General features: G+C 37.6%; 1 protein-coding gene across 1 annotated transcript in view; it reads left to right on the top strand.

The window, feature by feature from the left end:
• Positions 1 to 25276, top strand: part of FRMPD4 (FERM and PDZ domain containing 4) — a 746498-nt gene that overhangs the window by 455225 nt on the left and 265997 nt on the right. Inside the window, 1 exon segment of the mRNA XM_021007485.2 lies at positions 50 to 166. Within this exon segment, the coding sequence (XP_020863144.2) occupies positions 50 to 166 (117 nt within the window).

Here is a 25276-nt window from a genome sequence, read left to right as displayed (position 1 = left end):
AAATATCCAGAAGATAAGTAATAACAATGTTTGTTTGTTTGGTTTACAGCCACAGAACCAAGGCTTCAGGCTGGCCACCTCCCTCAGGAACCTGGAGCTTGAACCAGGTGCCACCTTATGGATGGGAGATGACGGCAAACAGAGATGGAAGAGACTACTTCATCGAGTAAGTTGACTAGCTATATAGTAAGATCTTGATTCACTGGATCTCTCCATTACCTAGGACAATATTGAACATTCGGCTGTTGGTACAATGAAGGAAATGATCATATCCTGGACTTATGTGAAAAATAAAACACACATACATGTGCACATGGGAGTACATGCACACATACACAGGTAGACAAACTTCCAGGAAAGCCTTGGGGTCAGTATGCCTTCAATCCAATTTATGTATTTTGACACTTCACTAATTACACTTCTGTGCTAGAATTCATGAGAAAAATAATTCAGAAAGACTGGAAAATATTTAGTCATCAAAGGAATGCATTATATTCATGCTACTCTACTTAGTAATGTCATAAAAGTAGACTGATTCAATTTAGAAATACTTCCAAAACACAATGATTGACCTAGAATGTGTACTCTAGTGCAGTGATGTCAAACTCACCGACCTGCAAACACTGAACCAGATTCAAATGTAATTGGGAAATATTTAACAAAGTAAATAGAAATACAACACAACATAGATAATGTTAATTTGTGGATTTCTAAGTCAACATGTGCCCAACAGGGATCTGTTCCTATTTTAATATCACACTACTACTTCAATGAGAAGTAACCAAAGTAGTCCCATTTGCTGAGCATTCCAGTTAACCAAAGTTTAATTTCCTGTCCTATATTGCCCCAACTACTAGTTCTTCTTCTCCTAAAAAAATTAGCTTGTCAGAGAGTTAAGGCATAGCATTTAATTACTCAAGCAGTGATTGTTGATTGATCATTGCTTGAACGAAATATTGTGTCCTAACTCTTTGACATTGCATTGAATAAGTTCTTTTGGCTGTTTTATGATACATGTGTCCTCTTTACCACTGCCAAATAAGTAAGCTAAAATAGAAAGGTCTAGTTTTTGATTCATCATTTATTCCTAACTCAGACTTAAATGAGACATGTTTAATTTTATTCAGATACAGAAATAGATTTGAAGCTGGAGTGCTCATGATTTTAATAATATGACGGATACTTGTACTATGTGCTCTAGTGGGAAGATTGTTTCTGGTGCCCTTCTGGAACATATGGAAACTTATGGGCTAAATCATATTCTAGTGGGATTTATGGAAAGCTGGTTAAATGGCTGGATTCAAGAAGCAATCATTGTTAAATATGAAGCTTTAATCCAAGATTCTATCAGCTGAGAAGGAAATCTCTAGTGGAGTTCCCCCAGGGATCTGCATTTGGCCCTGACTTTTAACATTTTTACCAGTGACTTGCTCAAGGCACAGATGGCATGCTTACAGAATTTGCATATGACATAAAGGTGGGAGGGATTGCTAATACAGTGCATTACAGAGTCAGGATCTGAAATTATCTTGACAAGGTAGAATGTAGTAATAATAAGATGAAATTGAAGAGGGATAGATGGAAAATCTTATACATGGCTTTAAAACATTAGCTTTATAAGTATAAGATATGAGAAAATGACAAGCTATTTGAAAGAAGATCCAATGATCTTAGTGACTGAGAGCCAGAGAGTTGGTAGCTTTATAGGACAATCATAGAAGTAAATATGAGCCTCGGTCAAATTAAGAAAAGCATACCGTCTATGTTAAGGAAGGTGAAGATTCTTTATTCTATCCTACTCAGTCATCTGTAGTATGGAGCATAATAATCTGGAGCAAATGCAGAGCAGAGCAACCTAGGTAATCAAGGGTCTTAAGATCATGTCATTTCAGGCATGGTGAAGATAAGACTTAGGAGGGACATGATAATTGCCTTTTAATTTTAAAAGGGCTGTCATATGGAAGAGGGAGTAGACATATTCTTCTTTGTACAAGAGAACAGAATGGAATTAAGAACAGTAAAGAGAAATTTCAAAGAAGCAGATTAAAATAATCAGAACTAAAGGAATTTTAGATTCCATTAAGAAAATTTCTTAATAATTAAAGATATTCAAAAGTGGAACAACTTTCCTCTAGATGTAGCTACTTCAAGCAAAGGCTAGATGACCTCTCATTACGTAGTTTGTAGAGGGTATTATTGTTCTTCTGTAGGTTTGGCTAGATGGCCTCTGAGGTCCTGTCCAACTCAAAGATTCTGTGCCTTATGAACTTGTGTGGAACTCCCAGTGCTCCCAAGTATCCCTGTGTATCTGCTCTAAGGATAGTAGATATACCCCTTTGGAAAAAAAAATTACATCCCAAAATTTAAATAATTAAGGAAATGTTAAGTTTTGACAACTCTGAATTTGGAATGAGTATATTTTTCCAGCTCACCCAAGCTAGAAAGAAAATATGTCAGCTATCATATTGTACCATTTTTTTTTTTGTAATAAAGGCCCTAATGCATTTAACTTTCTCTCCCTGGGCCATAGCTATCAAGATGGCCCTGATTCTTTGGCTCAAAATGTAAAGCTTTCAAATAGAAAAATAAGTGATTTGCTGGAATGAATGCAAGTTTAAAAATAAATTGATAATAAGCTTTTTGGAGCTCTTTATCAGGTATTTCAGTTTGTATTTACTAGATTGGGCTTTTGGTCTGTATCTCATCCAATCCGGATCTGTTTTGATCAATAAGTAGAAACCAAACCGAAACAAATTGATCTGAGGTCGCAGGTCTAAAGTCAGCTTCATCCATGTGTGTTTCTACTCATCTTGTTGACATTTTAAAGTACTTGTCCTTGTGCTGATTTAACACTGATGCTGTATTATGACTCAGGGAGACCGAAGCACAATCTAATGGACAGGCCTGCAGTAGTTACTACTTAGCAAAGTTTTTACAAACCAAGCTGTCTAGTACAACTTTTTCATTTGCTTTTCACCTTAAAAGCCTTTAAAATTTCCTGGTGTCAAGGAGCCCCCATTTTGAGTAAGATCCTCAAATCTCTCTCTGGTTGGATTCCTACTCTGTCATTAATTAATTAAATAAATATTTATTCCAGGATTCCTTTACCTACTGACTACTGTCAGTCACAGTCACAAAGAGATCTTCTCATTACCTGCACATCCATGAAGCTGTGGTGTGCTGGCTAAATGCATTCCATTCATTAGTCTTATAAATTAAAAGGGCATTTTGAAAGTAAATCTGTGATTGGTAATTGGCACCTTAAAAATTAATTTTGCACTCCTGTATAATTCCTTTTGAAAGCATCAAGATCTATTATTTGTTGACTTTGTCATTACTTTAACAAAGTATGGGTATGGATATGATTAGCTTAGTGCTCTTAATGAAATACAAGCTGAAGAATAGACACAGAATCTCCAGTTCAGAGTCAGAGTATGGTGGCTAAATAATGAGGCAACTCAATCAAAAAGGACTTTGATGGAATACCCAGAAGAGAACAAGTAAGATAGCGACAGTCTTGATGAAGATGCATGCTATGTAAGAATCAGCTCAAGAAAGTGAGGATGCTAAGCCTTAAGAGCAAATTTGGAGGAGGGGGCAGAAGGAGAGATGATAACTGTCTTCAAGTAGCTGGTAAGTATCTTATTAATGAGAGTTCAATGAGTCAACTAACAAGCATTATTGAATGCCTACCATGTGCTAGTGCTAGACAATAGGAATAGGAAATAAACAAAAAAAAATGGTTTCTTCTCTCAAAGATCTTATATTCTATCTGGGGATCAGATTCATTCTAACTCACTCCAGTAGGCATAACTGGGAGCAGTGGTTGGAGACAGAGAATTCTCTTTCACTTTTAGCAAAGGTTGGATGACAGGCTATTGGTTGTATGGTAGAAGGGTTTCCTCTTCATGTAGAGGGTAGAATAGATGGTCTCTGGTGTCTCTTTCAACTCTTGGATTCAGGGATACTACCTTTCCTTCAAAACATGATTCTGAAAGGCTGAAAGCTTGTGAAAAGTTGCCTTATTGCTAGGTGTCACAATAGATAGAGCAGTAGGCCTAAAAGATCTAAGTTCAAATTCAGCCTCAGACACTTACTAGCCTTGTCTAGCTAATAACTAGCAAGTCATTAACCTCTGCTTGCCTCGCTTTCTTCAATTCTAAAATATGGATAATAGAAGTTGCTGCCAGAGTTATTATGAGGAATAAATGATATTGCATATATGTGTATACATTTTAGAGGAGTTTTATTTTTAAACGTCAAATAGATCAGTTTCATATTATGTCCAGTTGAGAAAAGAAGGGAAATATCAGTGGAGCAGAAGGAAGAGAAGATGAAAGATGGAAGATACTGAGGGTAGGAAAGAAATGAGAGAAAAACAGTAAACCAACAGATAAAGGAAAAAAGACCACAAGTTACAGAGATCATAAGAGAAAGAGAAAGATACATGGTTAGTTAAAAAAAGGACAAAAGTTCATTGGGTTCTGTCCAACTACGTGCTCACAAATTATGCGTAGCTCCTCAAATCCTAAAGAAAAAGAAATGTTCTTTCCCCTAGAATGCAAGATACTCCATATTTTGGTGGCCATAGGGAGTGCAGAGAAGGATTTGGTTCTGGTCTGCACCCCACTAGAGGGTTCTGCCTTCCTTATCCACAGTTCTTCCAGATCCCTTACTAGAATCATGGTGCTTCACACATCCTTGCCCAGGTCAAAACTTTGTGTTGCTATAATTAGCATTCTACCCTATGAGTTAAGCGCAGAGGTAGCTACAGGTGGACATTTAATACAATTGCAAAATATGAGGAGTTTGACCTAATACTGCTAGACATAACCTGACCTAGCCAAGAGATGCAATGAATTGAAGGACCATTAATTATAAATTATGAGCCTGAGATTCTCTATCCATAGTTTAAAAACCTGAAGACTATTCCCCACCCCCATTTAAACAAGTTCATGGGATAATAGATTTAGCGCTGGAAGATACCTAAGAAGTCTTTGGATCCAGCTCTTTCATTTTTTTACATTAAGAGAATAAGGCCTGGATAAGTTATTTGTGCAAGATCACATAGTAAGAGCTTGGATTTGAACACAGGTCCTTGGATTCCAAATTCATTTTTTCCCCACTTTTAAAATTAAATACTTCACTAATTTTTTTTATAATATAGCTTTTAAGACAAAATCATATGATTCAGTTTATAACAGGAAAAATCTACACATGAGCCAGGTATAAGGCAGAAGAGGTGCATTTAGTGTCAAACAAGGTTGATGTACCATTCTTTGGTTTTACTGAACCACGGAGTTTTTTTTTTTTAATCTTCGTTAAAGGCCATCGCCAAAAATAAATTAAATGTAAAACAAAAGATATGTATTTTTTTTTAACTTTTTAAAAGATGAATTCGATAAAGTGATAGTAAGGTAGTGAAAATAGACTATGTAACTTTGGGGAAGAGGGAATCGGGTTATTTGTACACCACATCAAGGATGACTTTTAAAGTCCCAAAGTTAACTAGTTTATTTTGTCCTTGGCCTTTTTTCTTTCTAAGCATCATTATTACATGACTCAAAAATGGTGTCATTGAGTCAGGGATACATCCATGCTCTTCTGTGGAGAACTCCCATAATGGTAAATTAAATTAAGCCACCATCTCCTTGATGCAGATTAACTCTTTTTTTGGCAAGGCAATCAGGGTGAAATGACTTGCCTAGGGTCATACAGCTAGTAAGTGTCAAGTGTCTGAGGCTGGATTTTAATTCACGTCCTCCTGACTCTAGGGCTGATGTTCCATCCAGTGTACTACCTAGCTGCCCCCAGATTAACTTGTAATTCTTGCCAGCGAATAGCTGGATATCAGTAAGGGGGTATTTGCATTCTCTCATTAGTGTTAATATTGCCCAACTTGACTGACATTTGGCCACTACCACCTAACAAAGCATGCAGTAGCCAATACAAAATGTATTTTGGGTACTCAGATCTGAAGGAACACCATCTGAAAAACTGGAATGTCTGTGTATTTATGTGTGCATATTATCAGCCTCTGAAAACACCAAGAAGAAAAGGAGCTGCTAGACTACAGTGGGAATTTATAATTACGGAATTTAGAAATCACAAAGACCTAACTTTAATCATTAGATTGTGAGATCTTTGATAACAAGGACTACCTTTTGGCTGTTTTACTGATATTGACCTGGCACATAGCAGGTGCTTAATAAATGCCTATTAACTAAATATTTACTTAACCAATCCCCCTGTCAATCTTCATAATATGTTTCCATCTGTTTTAATAGAATTATGTATTTCCCTTCAACATTCTTTGGTAGCTTTAGGATCTGAGATTTGAAGCGACCTTAGAGTGCTTCAAATACAACTGTCTCCTTTTACAAATGAGAAAACTGAGGCTGAGAGACTTTCCCTGAGTCACACAGTAAGCATCTAAGGCAGGATTTGATCTCAGGCCTTTTTGCCTTTGAGCCCAGTGACATCTTCATTATGCTATGTCGGGGGATTTTTTTGTGGAGGGAGGATTTTTCCTGGCATTTATATCTCAATCTTTTTCCTGTTCAATCCATCCTTCTCAGATATGCTGAAGCAATCTCTTCCTAAGGCACAAATCTTAATGCCATCCTCTCCACCCTACAACCCCTCTCAAAAACCTTCGCTGGCTGCCTATTGCCTTCAGAAAAATATATAACCTCCTTATATAAGGTTAGTATGTAAGATTCTCTATAATATAGTTCTAACCTTCCTTCCCAAATTTATTTCACAGTTATTCCCCTTCATAATCCAACCTTCCAACTGTACTATTTATTTTAACTGTACTATTAAACTATTTCCAGACCTCAATACTCCATCTTCCATTTTTTGGCATGTGTATAATCCATCTTCTATGACAGAATGTACTCTCTTAATCTCCAGTTTTCACAATCCTCATTCAAAAGCTCAGCTCAGGTTCTATCTCCTTCAGGAAGCCACTTTGACCTTTATAAATTCCTACTGAAATTTTCTTAGTGCATCACATCTGATATCCTCTTTGCCCCATGGTACCTTACAACATAGTATATTTATCTCTGTCTGTGACATATTCTTTTTTCCTTCCCTGCTTCTCCCCTCACCTAACCAATATCACCTGTGCCATTTTTTATCTTTATATCTCAATACTTAGCTAAAGATAACAAGCATCATAAGCAGCTAATAAATCTCTTGTTAATTAAATTATATGCTTATTTATACTGTGTATGGTAGTTCCTTTCTTTTCATGTCAAACCCCAATGATCTTGTGTAAAAGAGTAGTGAAGACCAAGTTGAGATATGATATATACAGAAACTTGTTGAATTTGCCCACAAATTGCAGACTTCAATGTCTTACATTTCCTAGGCTTGTTTCTTACGAATGCTCAAACACTAAAAGATCCAAAAAGATTAAATGTGTTATCTTTTCTTTACTAGAAATAAAAGTGGCAAAGGAACACATTGAGAATTTGTATTTATGCGCCTGTGGTGGTGGGGGGAACATTTTTGGAAGATGGTTTGGTCTGTCACATGGGTTAGAGGGGTTTCTAACCACAGAATTAAGTAATAAAATTATGTCGGAGAAGGAGCAATTCACCTAATTTTGTATTGTTTGATTAAGGATTCTTAAATAAAACCTATCACTTCCTACTGTTCACAATGAATCCTTGCATAAAGCACAGATAATGTGCTTGTTGCCAGAGCAAAAACTGTCTTTTAGTTAAATGGGTTCCTTGCAATCCCATACATCCATTCAAGTGGAAGGAGACATATTATAATTTTGAAATTGGAGGAACAAAGAAAATGTGATAGCATCATTACATGAAATGAAAGGTAATTATGTAGTGTCAATGCAAATGCTTCCCAGCCTGAATGTTCTGAGATGTTTATTCCCTTCACTGAACCAAATTTGGTTCCTTTCAAAACTGACAACACACCTATCTGCCGAGTTAATAATGGCAGCTCCCTGTTGGAAGGTAACAGTTTGCAAAACTGATAGAAGAGCTTTTAATGGAAAAGCTAAAGAGTGACACTGTCATTTCCCATCTCCCTTGGCAGACTGCAGAAGGGCCTGGTCTATGTAACCTTCCCCAAATGCCAAGATCGAATTAGAGTTGGCTTCATTTTCGCCATATACTTGATCTTGAAACTTGGCTGATTTGTTTACACTGCCATCTATTACAGGAAGAATCTCCTGAGACATTTTGCTTGTTTCTCTAATGGACCCCAGGGATGGTGATCATCTGACACCACTGAAGTGCACCTGATTGCAACAAACAGTTGAATTGAGTACACATTCAGTCCCAACGACAGACAGTATGATTAACTTCTCAACAGAGCTGGGCTATTTTCTTTTCTGTTATTAGGTAGCCCTTAGGGGTATACATGGTGTTGGTCATTAGAAACACAATGCCTGCTGACCTGTGAAGAGCAAAACCACCTGCCAAGCCAGGTTTTCACAGCAGAATGTAATTGATATATTACCTTGGGGCTGCTGGCCACCCTTTGACTCCTTTGAGCAGCTTTTGGAACACTCACTTCTATGTTGAGCCAACCCTTGTAGAGAGCAATTTTGATTGTAGCTTGTGACACTAGCAGGGTGAAAAACCCTGGACTCTACCTAGAGCCAACTGAGTACCCTGGCTGATGGTCCCAACCAAATGGACTGGCCTGAGAGGACACAGAACATTTTGGCAGTAAGTGTGTCTTTCCATTGCTGCCTTCCCTATTGAATGAGAAAAGAGAAGGGAAGAGGGCCAGTAGGAGGTGATGAAAGATTCCATAGTATGCTAATTGGATCCCATGCATGTTGTAAAACAGGGGTTCTTTACCTGGGCTCAGTGAACTTGTTTGTATTTTTTCTTAATATTTCAGTGTTTTAAATTCCATTTTATTTAATATTTTTAATATTTTACAAATTTAATTGCTTTCCTTTGTAATCCTATTCATTTAAAAATATTGTTCTAAGAGCAAGTCCATAGCCTCTACCAAATTGCCCTAGGGCTCTGGGTACAAGTACATAGTACATGTTGTTTACTATGTGACCCTTACATGGAGCCCACCTCCTCTTCATATTAAATTTGTTCTCATTAAGTATTTCAAGAAACTTGCCAGAATGGCCTTTGTTGTAACTCTTTGCGGTCTTAGTAATGACCCCATCTTGGTGGACAGGCTTGGCTCGATACCAAGTCATACACACAAACCTAGAAAAGTTTCCTACAGGAAGGTCGTGATGCTTTCCCACACGTGATAAGACTCTACCATGTGCAAGCCACTCAATCTAGTTCCTACCCAAGTGCCATCCACACTTCATGTCGCCCATTCATGTCAACCGGCTACTGAAAGACCACCATCCTTCATGCTTTAATTATACAATAGATTAAATAAATCTTAGCATGAGAAGCAAAAGCCCAAATGTCTGCCTCATGGATGCTTAAAAGAACCCAGCAGACACACCCTTCCTTTCTGTGAGATTCTTTTTTTATTTTGGTGCTTGAAAACCTTATGGTTCAGCCTCCATTCTCACCACTCCATGCAGCAAAAGGAAGACCAAAGGCTGCTTTGCCTTTTTATGTTTCAAGAGCAAACATGGCCAAAACATTTATCATCTAAAGGTTCCTGGTAATAAGCCTCTAGTAGTCTGAAAAAAAAAAGTCACTTTATAAAGTTCTCTGAGATCTTTAAGCAGCAGTGTGCTGGTAAATATTTAACAGTCAGCTCTCTGGGAGAAGAAAAAAAGCAGCCTGACACACTTCTAAATTTATTCTATTTTATTAACACTTTCTCCATTACGTTAGGTCTAGATCAATGCTTCTTAAACTTTTTTCCACTTGTGACTTCTTTTCCTGTGTCAGCAGTGTTTGTTGGCTTTAAGTGCAACAGTGCAAAATTCCCGCGCTTTGTGTTCAAAACCAAGGCTGCAGTGAAATGATGCAACATGATCAAACACTACCAGAAACATCTTGGATGTATCACTTGTCTGATTTTGAATTAGTTTTTGGTCATTACGCATTCAGAAACCTTTTACTGTTAGTCTTGGCAATCAAAAACCACCAATAGATCAAGAATTTAGCAATCAGTTCTAGCTGGCTGCAGCAAACCTCTGTAAGGCTCTGAGCAACAGACTATCTAGAGTCTTGGGCTCCTGAGGGCAAGAATAGTATTTTGACCTTTCTTTGAATCGCCAGCACCTAGTACAGTGTCTGCCGCATATGGAGCCATATTTATTATATGGTTAATAAATGTTTCATCATTGCTTTGTTGAGGCAGTTAGGTGGAGGGGGGGAGGGGAACCTGAAGTCAGAAAGACTCGAGTTCAAATCCAGCCTCAGTCATTTAAGAGCTGTGTAACCCTAGGCAAATCACTAAACTTGTCTGCCTTAGTTTCCTCAGTTGTGAAATGGGGATGATAATATTGCCTGCTTCGCAGGGTTATTGTGAGGATCAAATGAGATCATATTTATAAAGTGCCTGGCATAATGCCTACTACATAAATCATGCTTTATTAATGCTTATTCCTAGGGGGCAGCTAGGTGGTGCAATGGATCAAGTGCCGGCCCTGAAGTCAGGAGGACCTGGGTTCAAATGCAGCCTCAGACCAAACATTTGACACTTACTAGCTGTGTGACCCTGGGCAAGTCACTTAACGCCAATTGCCTAAAACCAAAAAACAAACCAAAAGAAAAATGCTTATTACTTTCCCCTTGTTGACTGATCAATTGAATTGACAGTCTGATAGCACTGCCAGATATCTTTTTTCAAACCCTACATTTGTGAGCTCCATGAGGACAGGAACTGTTGCATTTTTCCATCAATCTTCAAGCATTTATTAAGTTCCTACTGTGTGCCAGGCACTTTACTAAGCACTGGGAAAACAAAGAGGGGCCATGAGAGTTTTGGAAAGGCAAGAGACAGTTTGGAAAAGGCACTGTGAGAAGTGGAATGTGTCAATCAGGGAGATAAAAAGGATTGCCTTGCCGCAGTGAAGGCCCCGTTAAGGTTATGTAACATAAATTTGTAGTAGACCGGTTAGCAAAGCTTCATGATTTTCTACAGTTTCATTCAGCAGCAGGTGTGTAGGAGAGATGGCAATGGATTGTGCAAGTAATCCACAGCTGGGGCTTGACATGGCATGATCAATGATCCATGATTAGATGAGGGGGAACTCAAGAGAAGACAATATAGAATTGAAATGGTTCACCCAGAGATCAAAGGGAGGAAGGAAGGAGATTTGAGTTGGTGCCTGGGTGGCGGAAGTCATTGTAATGATAAAAAACAGGGGCAGAAAAGCAACACTTGCACCTCAGGAAGACGTTGCTTTTCCTTATCAAACACCTTTCCCCTTTCTACATCACTGAGTTATGCGATGCATAGAGAGGCAAGGTCCAAAGCATCCCTACACCTATCTATGACTAATGATGAGAATTTTACTTAAGCTCCATTTGTTTGGTCCCGAGGGGCAGCCTCCCTCAGGGCCACCTACTTCTTTTTTTGTTCTATAGCCTGAAGAGCCCTGTATTCAGATTCTTACCACCTTGCTCATTCTATCCTTAATTGCTCCAGTCCCTTGGATCTATTTACTTTGGCTGTTACCCTTAATCCCTAGTGGCCAAGGCCGAGTTGAGGGCCTATTGCTTTGAGCATTATTGGGATGTCTGTCTCTTCTGTGAAGGTCTCCGGGTGCCAAAGTGGGTGCAGCTAACTGGATCAGCCAAGGTTCCAGCAGTATTGTGTCACTAAGTACCAAAGCATCTGCTACTTACTGGAGCCAAGCTTCTGTGCACTTAGCTGGGCTGAGCTTTGGAATGCTGACATCCAATGGTCAAGATTGCACCTGAGGTTTTCCCAACTCAGTAGAAACTGTCAGCATTTGTACTCTGATATCTTGGCCTTAAAGAATCCAGATTCACCCCTATGCTGTGATCAGGCTTTTGTAGACATTAGATAAATATGGAACCACTTAAAATTACAGTAAAAGAAGTGTCACCAGATTACTGATCAATTGATCAATTGCCTAATGAACCATATAAGCAATAATTACCATAGGTATTCTCAAAAAGGAGATATTCCTCCAGGCTGGAGGGATCTGGGTATAAAACACCTGAGTTAGAGCTAAGTTTTGAAGGATAGACAGTAGGTGGATAAAGCTGAAAACCCCTTTTTTCTATTTCAGAATTTTCCTTTTCCCACACCCTTTACAGCTGCATTCAGTCTTGAAGGTTTGTTGACTGTCCCTCTGCAGCATCTCTGGCATCTGCCCCTTCTTTTCAGTTCTTCCTCCCTCCACCTTTGTAAAACTCTCCTAATTACTGTATTATAATAGAGACAGACAGGTGGTATAGTGGACAGAATGCCAGGCCTGGAGTCAGGAAGAGAATCTGAGTTCAAATCTGGCCTCAGACATTTGCTAGCTGTGTGACTCTGATCAAGTCACTTAACCTTTCTCTGCCTCAGAATGGTAATCATAATACCATCTACTTCCTAGCATTTTTGTGTGGATCCAATGAGATAATATGTGTAAAGCACTTAGCACACAGTAGGTACTTAATAAATGCTTATTCCCTTCCCTTCCCTTTGCTCTTCTCAACAGGTCTTCTCACCTACATATTTTCACCTTCTGATCTGCCCTTTCATGCTACTGCTAGAATAATCTTTCTTATATAGAGAGCTGACCATGCCACTCCTCTGTTTAAAACCAACAATGATCCCCTAATAAAGTTTAGACTTTTTTCCTTGGCATTCAAAATTCTTTTTGGGGGGCTGAGGCAATTGGGGTTGAATGACTTACGTAGGGTCACACAGCTAGTGTCAAGTGTCTGAGGCTGGATTTGAACTCAAGTCCTCCTGACGCCAGGGCCGGTACTGTGTCCACTGCATCACCTAGCTGCCCCAACATTCAAAATTCTTTATCATCTTTGGTCACCCTGGCTTTCCAGCTTTAATTCATATATAACTTGTATACGCAAGTATCTGTATACGCAAGACAAAACTGAACTATTGCTAAAAGACGTGCTGGTTTTTTTTATGTTTCCTTCCCTTTTCTCATTATCTTCCCCATAGCCAGAATATGCTCTCTCCCCTACTTGTTGAATTTCTAAGCTTCTTTTAATGCCCAGTTCAAATGGTAGCTTCTCCATGATGATTTACATGATACCCTTGTAAGTAACACTTTCCTTTCAGACCTCACATAGCAATTTGTTCTGAACTTTGTTAATGTACTTATCAGGTAATATTGTCCTAATTTCCTGTCCTGGTATCTTTTATTTCCACTAAGCTGTTTGCCCTATGGAGTGTTTTATATAAATTATGTATCTTACCTAGCACAGTGCTGAGGATATAATAGATGTCTGATAAATAGTGGTTGAATTGAATTCAAACTGAAAAATAAATAATACCCCGAGGATAGTCACCTTTTTACTTATAACTTCTTCCCATGTACAAAATGTTTCGTCTCCAGAGGACTCGTCAACATTGTAAGTCTTTAACTTAAGGAATTTTTAAAAATCTGTTTTAGAATAAATGCCTTGTGAATTTGTGAAAGCCTAAGGAAACAGCAACATCTCCTTAGAGATCTCGCTTTCATTGCAGAACTTTAAGTGAAGACATGGCCATACAGTAAGATTATACAGTCTCTCTAAGGATTAATTTTCCCAGAAGGCAATCTGCATACCATAACCAGAATGGGATTTCATTTTATCTTAATTCTTATTTGAGACCCTCTCATTCCAGATTTTTTGCATACTTTGAAGATCACTAGTCCATTAATCTTCATGACACCCTCATAAAATGGGCACTTGCCACATATTTTACATATGAAAGAAACTGGGGCAAAGAATAAATAGCAAAGTGGTTTGTCCAAGGTTTCACCCTGAGTCATCTAAAGGGCCAAAAATAGAACCCAGTACCACTTTGTCCTCATGGTTGGCTATAATCACTCTAATGTGCCTTAGGGGAGGATAGAGCTAGCTATGACTTTGTATGTCCTAGTTGAGGGCTGCCCTTGGGAACAGCACCTATCAAGTTCTATAAGTGAAGTATCACATCTAATATGGACATATGATGTCATTCCTTCCCCCTCTTCTCTTTCATGCTGGTTGCTGTTACAGAGGAGGGGTGTGACTGCCCGTCTTATATCAGAACTTGATGTCTGATCATAGGGTTTGCACCTGATCTTGAAAGCTCCAGGACTGCTTTGGTAGGAGTAAAATGAAGGCACAAGACACAGGGTACCAACAGGCAGCCCAACCCTGCCTAAAATACATGCAAGTAATTACTAAGAAGCTAAAAATGAAATTATATAGCAACTCATACTAATAATCAACTTAGAAACAAGGAACTATATTTACAAAAGGGGACTATGTGTGTTTCAGTAGAGTCTGCTTATTTTCCTCGTGGCATTCTATAATGCTACAGTGCAGACTCCCTAACTTTTCTCAGGATGAGGAGCTATATTGTTTGTCATCTAAAGCAAAGCACCACAGTTGAAAGAATGATGGATTTGGAATTAAAGGACCTGGGTTCATATTCTGACTCTGTTACCTACAACCTTTGTGATCTTCGGTAAGTGAAACCACCTCTCTGACCCTTACTTTCTTTATCTTGTAAAATGAAGGAGTTGGGCTAGATTTCTAGGGTCTCATTCAGCCTAAAATCCTTTGTTTCTAATCCTCATACTGAAAAAGTTGAGGGTATTTACTGACATGTGGGGCAGTGACAGAATGGGGGTAAGAGTTGCTAATGGGAACTCCTTACCTGGGAGCCAAAGGAGGTTGAGTCATGGCTAGAGACTCTGGTCCCATGAACAAGAAGGTCTATGACATGGGGATGCCTTCTGTGATGTAAAGTAGTTAGGGCTATTGGTGATCACTGCTACTGTTGCTTACTCTTTTTTTTTTTTTTTGCTGAGGCAATTGGGGTTAAGTGACTTGGCCAGAGTCACACAGCTAATGAGTGTTATGTGTCAAAGGCCGGATTTGAACTCAGGTCCTCCTGACTCTAGGGCCAGTGCTCTCTATCCACTACACCACCTAGCTGCCCCTACTGTTGCTTACTCTTGTGTTTAATTTTTAACTCTTATTTATCTGACGAAGGCTAGAAATGCTTCCTTATTGTGTTCTATACCACAGATCAATAGCCACATACAGAAAAGACTTTTTCTTTTCCCTTCCTATATTCTGGAACACCATGTAGTAAAGTGAGAAAAAGCAATGGACCTGAACTGTAGTCTCAATGTGACCATTGCTTGGCAGTGTGAGCTTAAACAAGTCACCTATCTGGGTCTCAATTTCCTTAGCTATAAAATGAAAGAGTAGAATTAGTTTACCTCGGCAGCTCACTGCAGCTGTAATTGTGTGACCTATGCATTTACCTGCTCAAGTGCTGAGCTGTGTAAATAGCAGCTTTGGAATCTCCCAGCTAAGTGGCACAGTGTATAAAGTGCCAGCCCTGGAGTCAGGAGCATTCATCTTCTTGAGTTCAAATCTGGCCTCAGAAATTTATTAGCTGTGTGACCCTGGGCAAGTCACTCAATCCTGTTTGTCTCAGTTTCCTCATCTGTTAAAATGAGCTAGAGAAGGAAATGGAAAACCTTTCCAGTATTTTGCCAAGAAAACCCTAAATGAGGTCACAGGGAGTCCTCCTGCACAAAATACAACTGAAACAGCTCAACAACAACCCACTCAATATCTCCAGTGCCCCTATGGTGCTTTGAAATTGTGATCTATTTACACAGAATCTATATAGATTTATACTTTTATTTAAAAAAATATAAAGGTCGATTAGTTATGTCAAATGGGTACTATCTTCTAATAATTTCCAAATAATATTCACTTTGAATTTAGTCTTTTCTTTTCCCATTGCTAGGCCTGAAAGTTGGAAGCTTTGTATTCTCATCCATACTTTGTCTTATTTTGGCTTCTTCTATGAGTTTTATTTGGTAACTCATTTAACATTTCCATCGTGTTCCCACATCTATAAAATAGGTATATTTATAAGATTTACTGCTCTTCTAAAATCTTTGTGTGTGAAATTTTTGTGGAAATGTGAGCATTTCCATACATGAAGAAAAGATATGCGATCATCTATGAATCCACAAATCCCTGTTGTATACATCTTGTTTTGTTAATAGAAATTGATCATATTAGTACCAAAGCTTTCATACTTGCCCCTGTATCTTCTTCTGAACTTCCTTGTATTCTCTTGTATTCATTTTTAAGCATATTTCATTTATTGATTTTTTCTTTTTTTCTTTTCTTTTTGGTATCATCTTCTCATTCTCCTCCTCACTCCCTTTTTCTCTTTCTCCCTTCTCTTTCTCTCTCTTTCCTTTTCATTCTCTTTTTATCTACTAACCCCTTCCTTGCTATCTTCAAACATGCACATATTTGTTCCATCTTCAAAAGCTCCTCTCTTGATACTGTAATTGCTCCCAGCTATGGTCCCATATCTTTATTTTCCCTCTTTCTTAAGCTCCTTGAAAAAGTTACGTATGCAAGGTGCCTCCATTTCCTCTCTTCTCACTCACTTCTAAATCCACTGCTTTAATCTTCATCTTTCAAACAAAACTTTTCTCTCCAAAATTACCAGTGATGATTTAATTACCATCTAGAATGGCCTTTTCTCAATGGTCATCTTTTTTATCTTTCTTCAGCCTCTGACACTATTTATCACCTACTTCTACTGTATGATCACTCTTCACTGGGTTGTTGTGATATTACTCTCTCTTCTTCTCTTCCTGCTTGTTTCACTGCTCCTTCTCAGATTCCTTTCCTGGATCTTCAGAATCTTGCAATACTCTAGCTAAAGGTGATGTCCAAAGCTCTTCTTTCCTGGTCTCTCTTCTCTATGAAATTTATTTCATTAGTTCCTGTGTGTTCAAGTATCCTCTCTGATGTCCTGATCTTTAATAGCGAGGCCTAGTCTCTCTTCTCAATTCTTCTGTCTGTTGAATATTTCAAATTCAGTGTCATAGAGACTTCTTATACTTATCATGTCCAAAACAGAAATCATTATATTTCCCCAAAAACCTTCCCCTTTTCTAAAGTTCCTAATTACAATTAAGGACACCACCACCCCCCAGTCTCATAGATTCCAAATGTTAGTGTCATTCTGATAAATACAATAATCCTCAATAATTACAGACAGTAATATACATACAGCATATATAATATGCATACAGTAGTATAATAGCTCAATTATAATAACTCAATATTACTTAATTGTCCCCATAGCCTATATATGTAGTACTGTTTGCCTTTAAACCAAAAGACCCCAAGGGTCTTTCTGAGTAAATATTTTCTAAGTAATGTGTATATTTTTCACAATGTTTATTTTTCTTTTTTCACTGTCAGAAACTCTCTTGTCATTATAATTACCTCTAGCAGCTCCATCATGGGAATGCATCCCTCTCCACCTTTTTAATTTATTACTTCTAATCTCTTATGAGGTAGAAAAATAGATTACCAGAAATGATTACCAAATTGTTAACTTGTGGATAAAGCAAAGTAGACTGTTGGAGAATGTGAAATTTAAAAGAAAGGTGATTCTAGTATGACTGAAGTACCTGAGATTTAGTGACTATAGATAGACTACGTGGCTTCAATTTCAGTCCCTCAAAGACCTTGCTTGCCTGATTCTTGGTATTTGCTTGTACTTCAGATAGTTGAGTTTGTGGTATAAATGACCTCTGGGGAATTGGAGTGTATATCACTTTTTTATTGCATGGGGGAAAGCACAGCTGTTTACACATTTCAAGGGGATAATTAAAAAGCAATGAATCCAAACAGATTAAAGTGAAATGGAAACAGTGAATCCTACACAATATAGGACATACACAAGTTTAGTGACTATAACTATGCCATATATGGCTTATAATTAGGGTCAGGCCTAAGTAAAGATTTTGAACTTGTTGCATATTGTTATTGGTGCCCACTTTTTCCCCATTTTTCAGCCCTCCACTCCTTCTTCCAGCTTCCAGTTGGCACCTTATTCTCTTGATCAAAATCTGCTTTTAGGAAAGGATCTGTTTATTCATACTAAGGTCTAAATGATAGATATGAGTATTAAAAACCCCTTGGAGTTTTTATACTTTAATAAATTAAAAGTCTTAATCCAAAAAAAAAGAATTTCTAATAATAAAAGTATAGATAGCAAGGAGTTGAGAGAAAAATGTGGTGTAGTCACAGGACCGTAATTATGAGTGTCTCTGAGTATAGTATGTTCTATGTTATAACATATGTAATGTGTGTATTTATATATACATATATATATAGTGTGTGTATGTTTGTGTATGTGTATGTATGTGTGTGTATGTATGTATGTATGTATGTATGTATGTATGTATGTATGTACATGTGTGGGCACAGTGGATAGAACACTAGGCTTGGAGTCAGGAAGACCTGTGTTCAAATCCAGCCTGAGATGCTAACTAGCTGTGTCACCTTGGGCAAGTCACTTAATCCTGTTTGCCTCAGTCTCATCAGTAAAATGAATTATAAAAAGAATGGCAAACCACTTAAGTATCTTTGCCAAGAAAACCCCAAATGGAGTCATACAGTGTCAGACGCAGCTGAAAATTACTGAACAACAACATATATGGGTGCATGCATATATACATATATATATGTGTGTGTGTGTGTGTGTGTGTGTATGTATATATATATGTATGTATGTATATGTATATATATATATATCTGTATATTCATCTCCCCATGTAATCAGTACAAATTACTTGATTGGCTTAGTTCATGAAGATATTTTTATGTATCTTTTTTCTCATGGGCAAGATCATACTTTTAAACTGGCTAAGGCATATGAGATTAACTGTTCTCTGTCTTGTATTTTCACTTTTAAAAAAGCTTAAGTAATAATGTTTATTCTTGACATTCCAAGAAATCTGAAAAATGTACAGAATCACAAAATGAGAATACTTTCCTTCATTATTATCCTCTTGTCCATTCACAAGTTCTTCTGCTCTTTCATTAACATCACCTTTAGGCACTGCTACATTGTTGACAACCTATTCCAACTTCTTGGAGTAATTGCTGACTCAAGCAGAATCCATACTAAAGAATCCTGGAGGAATGCTATTGTCAGTAACATCCATCATACATCTACCTACACATTATTTTCCCTCTGCCCTCTAATGCCAACATTTATAACATATTCTCTAAATCCTCCTTCTGCATGAATAGCAGCCATCTGGTGGTCAACTGATCATTGAAAATGTCTGTGACAGCACCATGCAAAGAATAATTCATGAATACTTTCCCCCCAAGAAATAATTGATGGGTGATAACTGAATGGAATTGAAATGCTAAGAGAAACTGTCTTATCAGAATACAGCCAGTGTCTCCACTAAGCAGAGAAGACTTTTGAGACTTTATAATACATTTTCACCCTTGAACATCAGTGTACATGCCATCAAGGAATGGCTTGGTGGTTGTACTTGTTAAATTTTTGTAACAGTTCAGTTGTAATTGTTGTTCTCCAACATGATTCCCAGGATTCTCACTCTTGGATTTACAAAAGGAAAATATGTATTTAAAGTTGTCTTGTGTTCCCCCTCTCTACAGGGACTCTTCAACTGCTATATCCAATCAACTTTATCACTTATTGTGCAATGAGATTTAGATAGCTAGGAGAAATAACAAATCAAGCCCCGAAACAGATTGTTCAGACTTTGATGAAATGCCCATATTTAAAGATGCTGTTTTCAGATTGTAAATTCATAAGTGAACTGTGAATTATATTGGATTAGTACCTTCGATGGCACCATATAGTGAGGGTGCCTGATTAAACCTCTCACTGATTGTGTGTGTGTGTGTGTGTGAGTGATTAGAGATCATGGGTCCCACCATGTCTGTTTGGCTGAGTCCTTGCCTTATAAATATCACTTTTAGGATTTTAGGATTTCTCTATCACTCCTTTAGCTCCTAATTCATCTCTAATTCCTCCTATTGTTCTACAGGATTCTTGTTTGTCCTGGGGCATTATTCTTCTTGATTTTATATCTTCCCAACCTAAAGTACAGATTTATTCAGCTGTTCTAGTTGTTATGCACAGAGCAATTACTATATCTTTTTTTTTTTTAATTCAAGCACTTTTTTACTTAGGTTAGAGAAACAAACTTCCACTTTGTTCATTTAAGAATCTGTGAGATAAATAAGAGTTTATGTTCCATGATCTGGAATTGAAGCATCCATATTGATTTTTCTACTTACATTTAGATCCTCTTCTCCTCCAATACCCTGTGCATTTGTATGGAATAGCCCCTGCCTTTATGAAATTTACAGTCTATTGAGGAGATGGGATATATACATAGATAGAAATAATATAAATTAGAATATGAGGACATAAGTTGAGTACAACATCCTATCCTATGACATCTCAAATCTAAGTGAAACTTGCACAAATTTCAATCACTGAGAACTTATTGGGCATATACTATGTACCCAGCATAGTGCTAGGGTCTGTGTGGAATACAAAATAAACCAAAGATCCCTGTCCTCAGAAAGTTTCTACTGTCCAAGTAGAGAAAAAAAATAACCTCACACAGGAATTAAAGAATACTGGAAACTGTGGTGTGTATGTAATAGGATTTTGTAGATGGCAATGAGGTTGCCAACAAGGTTTTATGAGATAGCTTCACATAGAAGGTATCTGGCTGGTGGCAGATTCAAGAAGTCATATCCTCAAGGGCAAGAAACATTCTTGAGGTCTCCCTCTATTCCTTATGTAGAAAAAAAAATCAATGCACTGACAAGTCTGTTTTGATAATAATAGCTAACACCTATATAGTACTTTAAGGTTTCCGAAGTGCTTTACCAATATTATCTCATTTCATCCTCACAGCAATCCTGGGAGGTGGATGCTGTTATTATCTTTATCTTACATATGAAGAAACTGAAGCAGATAGAATACTTTCCTGACATCACACAACTAATAAGTCTGAATTTGAACCCAGGTCTTCCTGAATCCAGGTCCAGCATTCTATCTACTGTACCTACTAGCTGCCTCCATCATGTGGCCCAAACTACATAGTACCTGAGAGACAAATGATAGGTGGCATAATAAAGATGGCAGTCTCATTAAGTGAAAGAGCTCCAAGTTGGTTTCTTTCACAGTGGCTTATTACTTTCTCCTTATTTCCAAGAGGGAATTTTTTTAGAGGCAATCAGGGTTAAGTGATTTGCCCAGGGTCACACAGCTAGTGTCTGAGGCTGGATTTGAACTCAGGTCCTCCTGACTCCAGAGCTGGTGCTCTATCCACTGTGCAACCTAGCTGCCCCAAGAAAGATTTTTTAAAGCACAGATTTAGACTATGAGCTGATACTAACTCAAAAAAAGGGGAGGTACAACGAAATGGAATTTGATTAGCAGAGTGAGGAGATCTTAGAGGGTACCTATGACTAACTAAATCAGTTGTTTCAGCTGACTCAGCACCAAGCAAATAGTGCCTTGGTTATGTCTGTTAAGACCAAATTACATATACTATTCAGTGACCCATGTGATTACTCAACACTCTGCCTCAAAACAAGGTCCTAGGAAGCCAACCCTGACCACTAAGCACTTTTGTCATCTGAATTTTATCTAACTAGATTGGAATGACCAGTTTCCTTTTCCAAGAATACTTGAACAAAATGACCCCACATTTATCCATAATAACCTCATCATTAGCCTCCTACCCCTATCCTTGCACATATATCTCTTTTGGTGATCCATGCATTTATTACAAGGTCACATGATTCTTGATTCTTCTGACTACTAAATATCAAAGTTTCTATCATCCATATTAACTTCCAGCATCATCATTAGAATTAGCATCGTTTCCCTAGCTTCTTAAAAAAAGCTACATTACATTTACCTCCTGCCCTGTTTCTAACTCCCTAGGTTGCTTTATATAATCATTCTCTCTCTTCCCTGGTGCTCCCAGTACCTTGAAGCTTAATTATTGTCTGTGGATACCTATAGCATGCTATTTATTTTCTTCCTTTTCAGCCATTTAATGATACTGCCAAGTCTGAACTTTACTCTGCTCCTTTCAGCTCAGGTTCTGCCGTCTCTTCTCAGTAGAATGCCTTCTGTTATTATAAGTTCATGCTTTAAACAACCACTCATGGGCTCTTAAATAATTATCTTATGCAAAGATAATTAAGACAATGCTCAAGTAGATCCTGATTGAATTGATTGTGGAGTATTATTCTGCATTTCTGAGAGGTCAGTGATAAAAATCAAAACAGGCTTCACAAGTTTGACTCCTGCTTTCTCAGTTTAAGCCAGGGGTTCCCAACCTATCACATGACCTCTAAGGGGTGCATGGATAGATATCAAGAGTCCAAAAATGCTTCCTTATTTTCATTAATATCTAACTGAAATTTAACATTTCCTCAATTATTTAAAAACATGAGTGTAAGAAGGGGTCCAAAGGCTTCACCAGGCTGCCAATGGGGTCCATGCCACACAAAGATTAGGAAGACCTGGTTTAGTCCATGTTAGGAAAAGCAGCAATTTTTTTCTTTGTCATTTTTTGGATTTTAGATACAGGTTCAGCAAGGTGACTAAGAGGCTAGCCCCAAAGCCTAGCACAGTAACTGGGACCTAGTAGATTCTTAATAATTACTTGTCAATTGATTGATTGGCTAATCTCTTTATTGAGTAAAAATTTTAGTTCGAAACTTGTAATGGAGTGGAAACAACAATAGAGTGGTAATCAGAGGATTTAGGGTCAAGGACCAGCACTACCAACTACCAGCTGTGTGACCATAGGGAGGTCACTTAACCTTCCTCAAACTCAGCTCTCCTAGCCATATAATAATATCAGACTAGATGATCTCTAAGGGGACCCTTTCAGTCCTAAAACTGGCAGGCCCCAGGGCCAAAGAGTTTCTTGCCCTTTTAGAACCTAAACAAGGAGTGGGAGAGTATGTTCATTGGCTTGCTAATGGTCTCTGCTCCTACATTACTTTCAAAACAGTATTAATACTTGGAAATATAGGTAGACAGATACATATAGATAGATATACACACATATATACACATATATACATAGATGTGTATATGTATATATGTGTGAATACATGTGTATAAATGTGTGTATATTTGCATATATACATGTGTATATATGTGTGTGTATATATGTATATCTTTCTTCAGCCACTCTGGCCCTCATTTTCTGTTTCTACAAAATGGCAAAAATAATGTATGACTTATCTCAGATTGTTATGAGGAAAGATTTCTATAAATCTTTCTAGAAACCATTCTATAACTGTGGACTATTATTATTTTCTTTAGTAGATCTCTTGTCTCATCTTGCCCAGTGCTGATACTCTGTCTCCTGATTCAGACGACAACGTATTGATATATTCTTCTTGTGTACTTTTATAAATTCTCCTAAAAGGCTGTTGCCTCTGGTTCTTTTATTATTTTGTGGTTATGAGCCCATGACCCAGGCTGTCTTCTTGCTGCTGAACCATGATTCTTTTCTGTTCATAGGAAGGAAGCAAGCACTTATTAATGACCCACTATGTGCCAGGCACTGTGCTAAGCACTTAGCAAATATTACCTTATTCCATCCTTACAACAATCCTGAGAGCTAGCTATTTATCCCAACTTTATAGTTGAGGAAGCTGATGAAGACAAAGGTTAACTGACTTGCCCAGGGTCACACAATTACTAGGGGTCCCAAGTCAGATTTTAACTCAGGTCTTCCTAACTCTAGGCCCAGGACTCTGTCCATTGCACTACCTAGAAGTTTCTAAATATATACTTCCTTTTGAATCTTCTATACCATTTTTGCCTACACTTGATCATTGGTCATATGTATGATCTAGTTTAAGCCTATAAGACCCCCTTTCATGGCATCTATTATTGTTGTTATCACTTCTACCGCTATTCAACAATTTTGTCTGATTTCTAACGTTTGGATGTTCTTTGGCTGGCATATTCAGCTTTCTCTGTCTGGCATTTGTTGGATCCTCAATTGCCCCCTTGTAACCATCTTCATTACCTCCCTACCCTGCTGCTCTCTTGCTTTCTACTGTACGGCTGCTAATATTTGTGGAAAGTGGATTTTAACCATCACAGGTGTTTGTTTCATCACATAGCGCAACGGCTTGCCTAACAGAAAGTGTTCACTATTGGCCCTATGCTGGGTCAGGAGAGACTACATAAACTATACCTCAAAGAAGCAGACCCTGTCATGATTAATGCTATTGATATTGGAACCTTACCTTCACACTCTGATTCTTCTCATCTAAAGGTATTAAACAGGAAATGATCAGTGCAGGCAGCTAAGCCTGCTATCATGCCCCTTTTCATGCAGCAGCAATGAATTGGAGTTCTGATTCCAACATGTAACCATGTGACCCTGGGCAGTTCACTTAAATTATCAATTATGTAATTATCAATTACAATTATCAATTATCTCTTCTGTAAAATGGATAAAATCTCACCTCATGGAGTTCTGAGGAAAATAATTGTCATCTTTAAAGTGATACCCAAACATAAGCTATTGTTATTCATCCTCTCTTATACCAAAGAAAAGAAGAGTAGGGTGTTACAAATCATAAAACCACTAAAAAGGTCACATATGGAATTTAAGACCATCATATTTTCCCTCTACTTGCATGATTACATCATGGTCAAAATGGAAAAAAAAAGAGGTGTTTTCCTAGTGTATCACCTGGATCAATTGTCATTGGTTGCAGTATGTGTAATGATCATTCTTGTCAGTAACATGCACTGTATCCCAGTGGCAAATGTAGTTAGATGAGAAACTTGGATTCTAAAAACCAACTTTATAATGCCGGATAAAGGTGACATCACTAATATATACATACAGGATATCCCAAAAATCTTTAATAACTTAAAACTAGACTTTTAAACTTTAGTGGTTTAAAATTGCATGAAGATTTTTGGAACACCCTGTGTGTATAATACATATACATATACATATATATATATATATATATATATATATATATATATATATATATATATATTTGAATATGTCTGAAAAATATCAGGGGGATTTTAGTTTAGTATGACTAAATAGTGTTATATGGCAAAAAAAAAAGCTAATATAACCTTGAATCTATTAAGGAATTCATAGTGTATAGTACTGGTGTCAAACTCAAATAGAAATGGATCCCTGCTGGCCACTTATTGACTTAGAAAACCATAAATTAACATTACCTATGTTGTACTGTATTTTTTTATTTTGTTGAAAACTTCTCAATTACATTTTAATCTGGTTCTTCTGAACTTGGGA

This window comes from Phascolarctos cinereus, unplaced genomic scaffold, assembly GCF_003287225.1.
Source record: "Phascolarctos cinereus isolate Bilbo 61053 unplaced genomic scaffold, phaCin_HiC Scaffold_726;HRSCAF=1367, whole genome shotgun sequence".
Taxonomy (NCBI): Eukaryota; Metazoa; Chordata; class Mammalia; order Diprotodontia; family Phascolarctidae; genus Phascolarctos; species Phascolarctos cinereus.
This window is presented reverse-complemented; position numbering and strand designations above follow the sequence as displayed.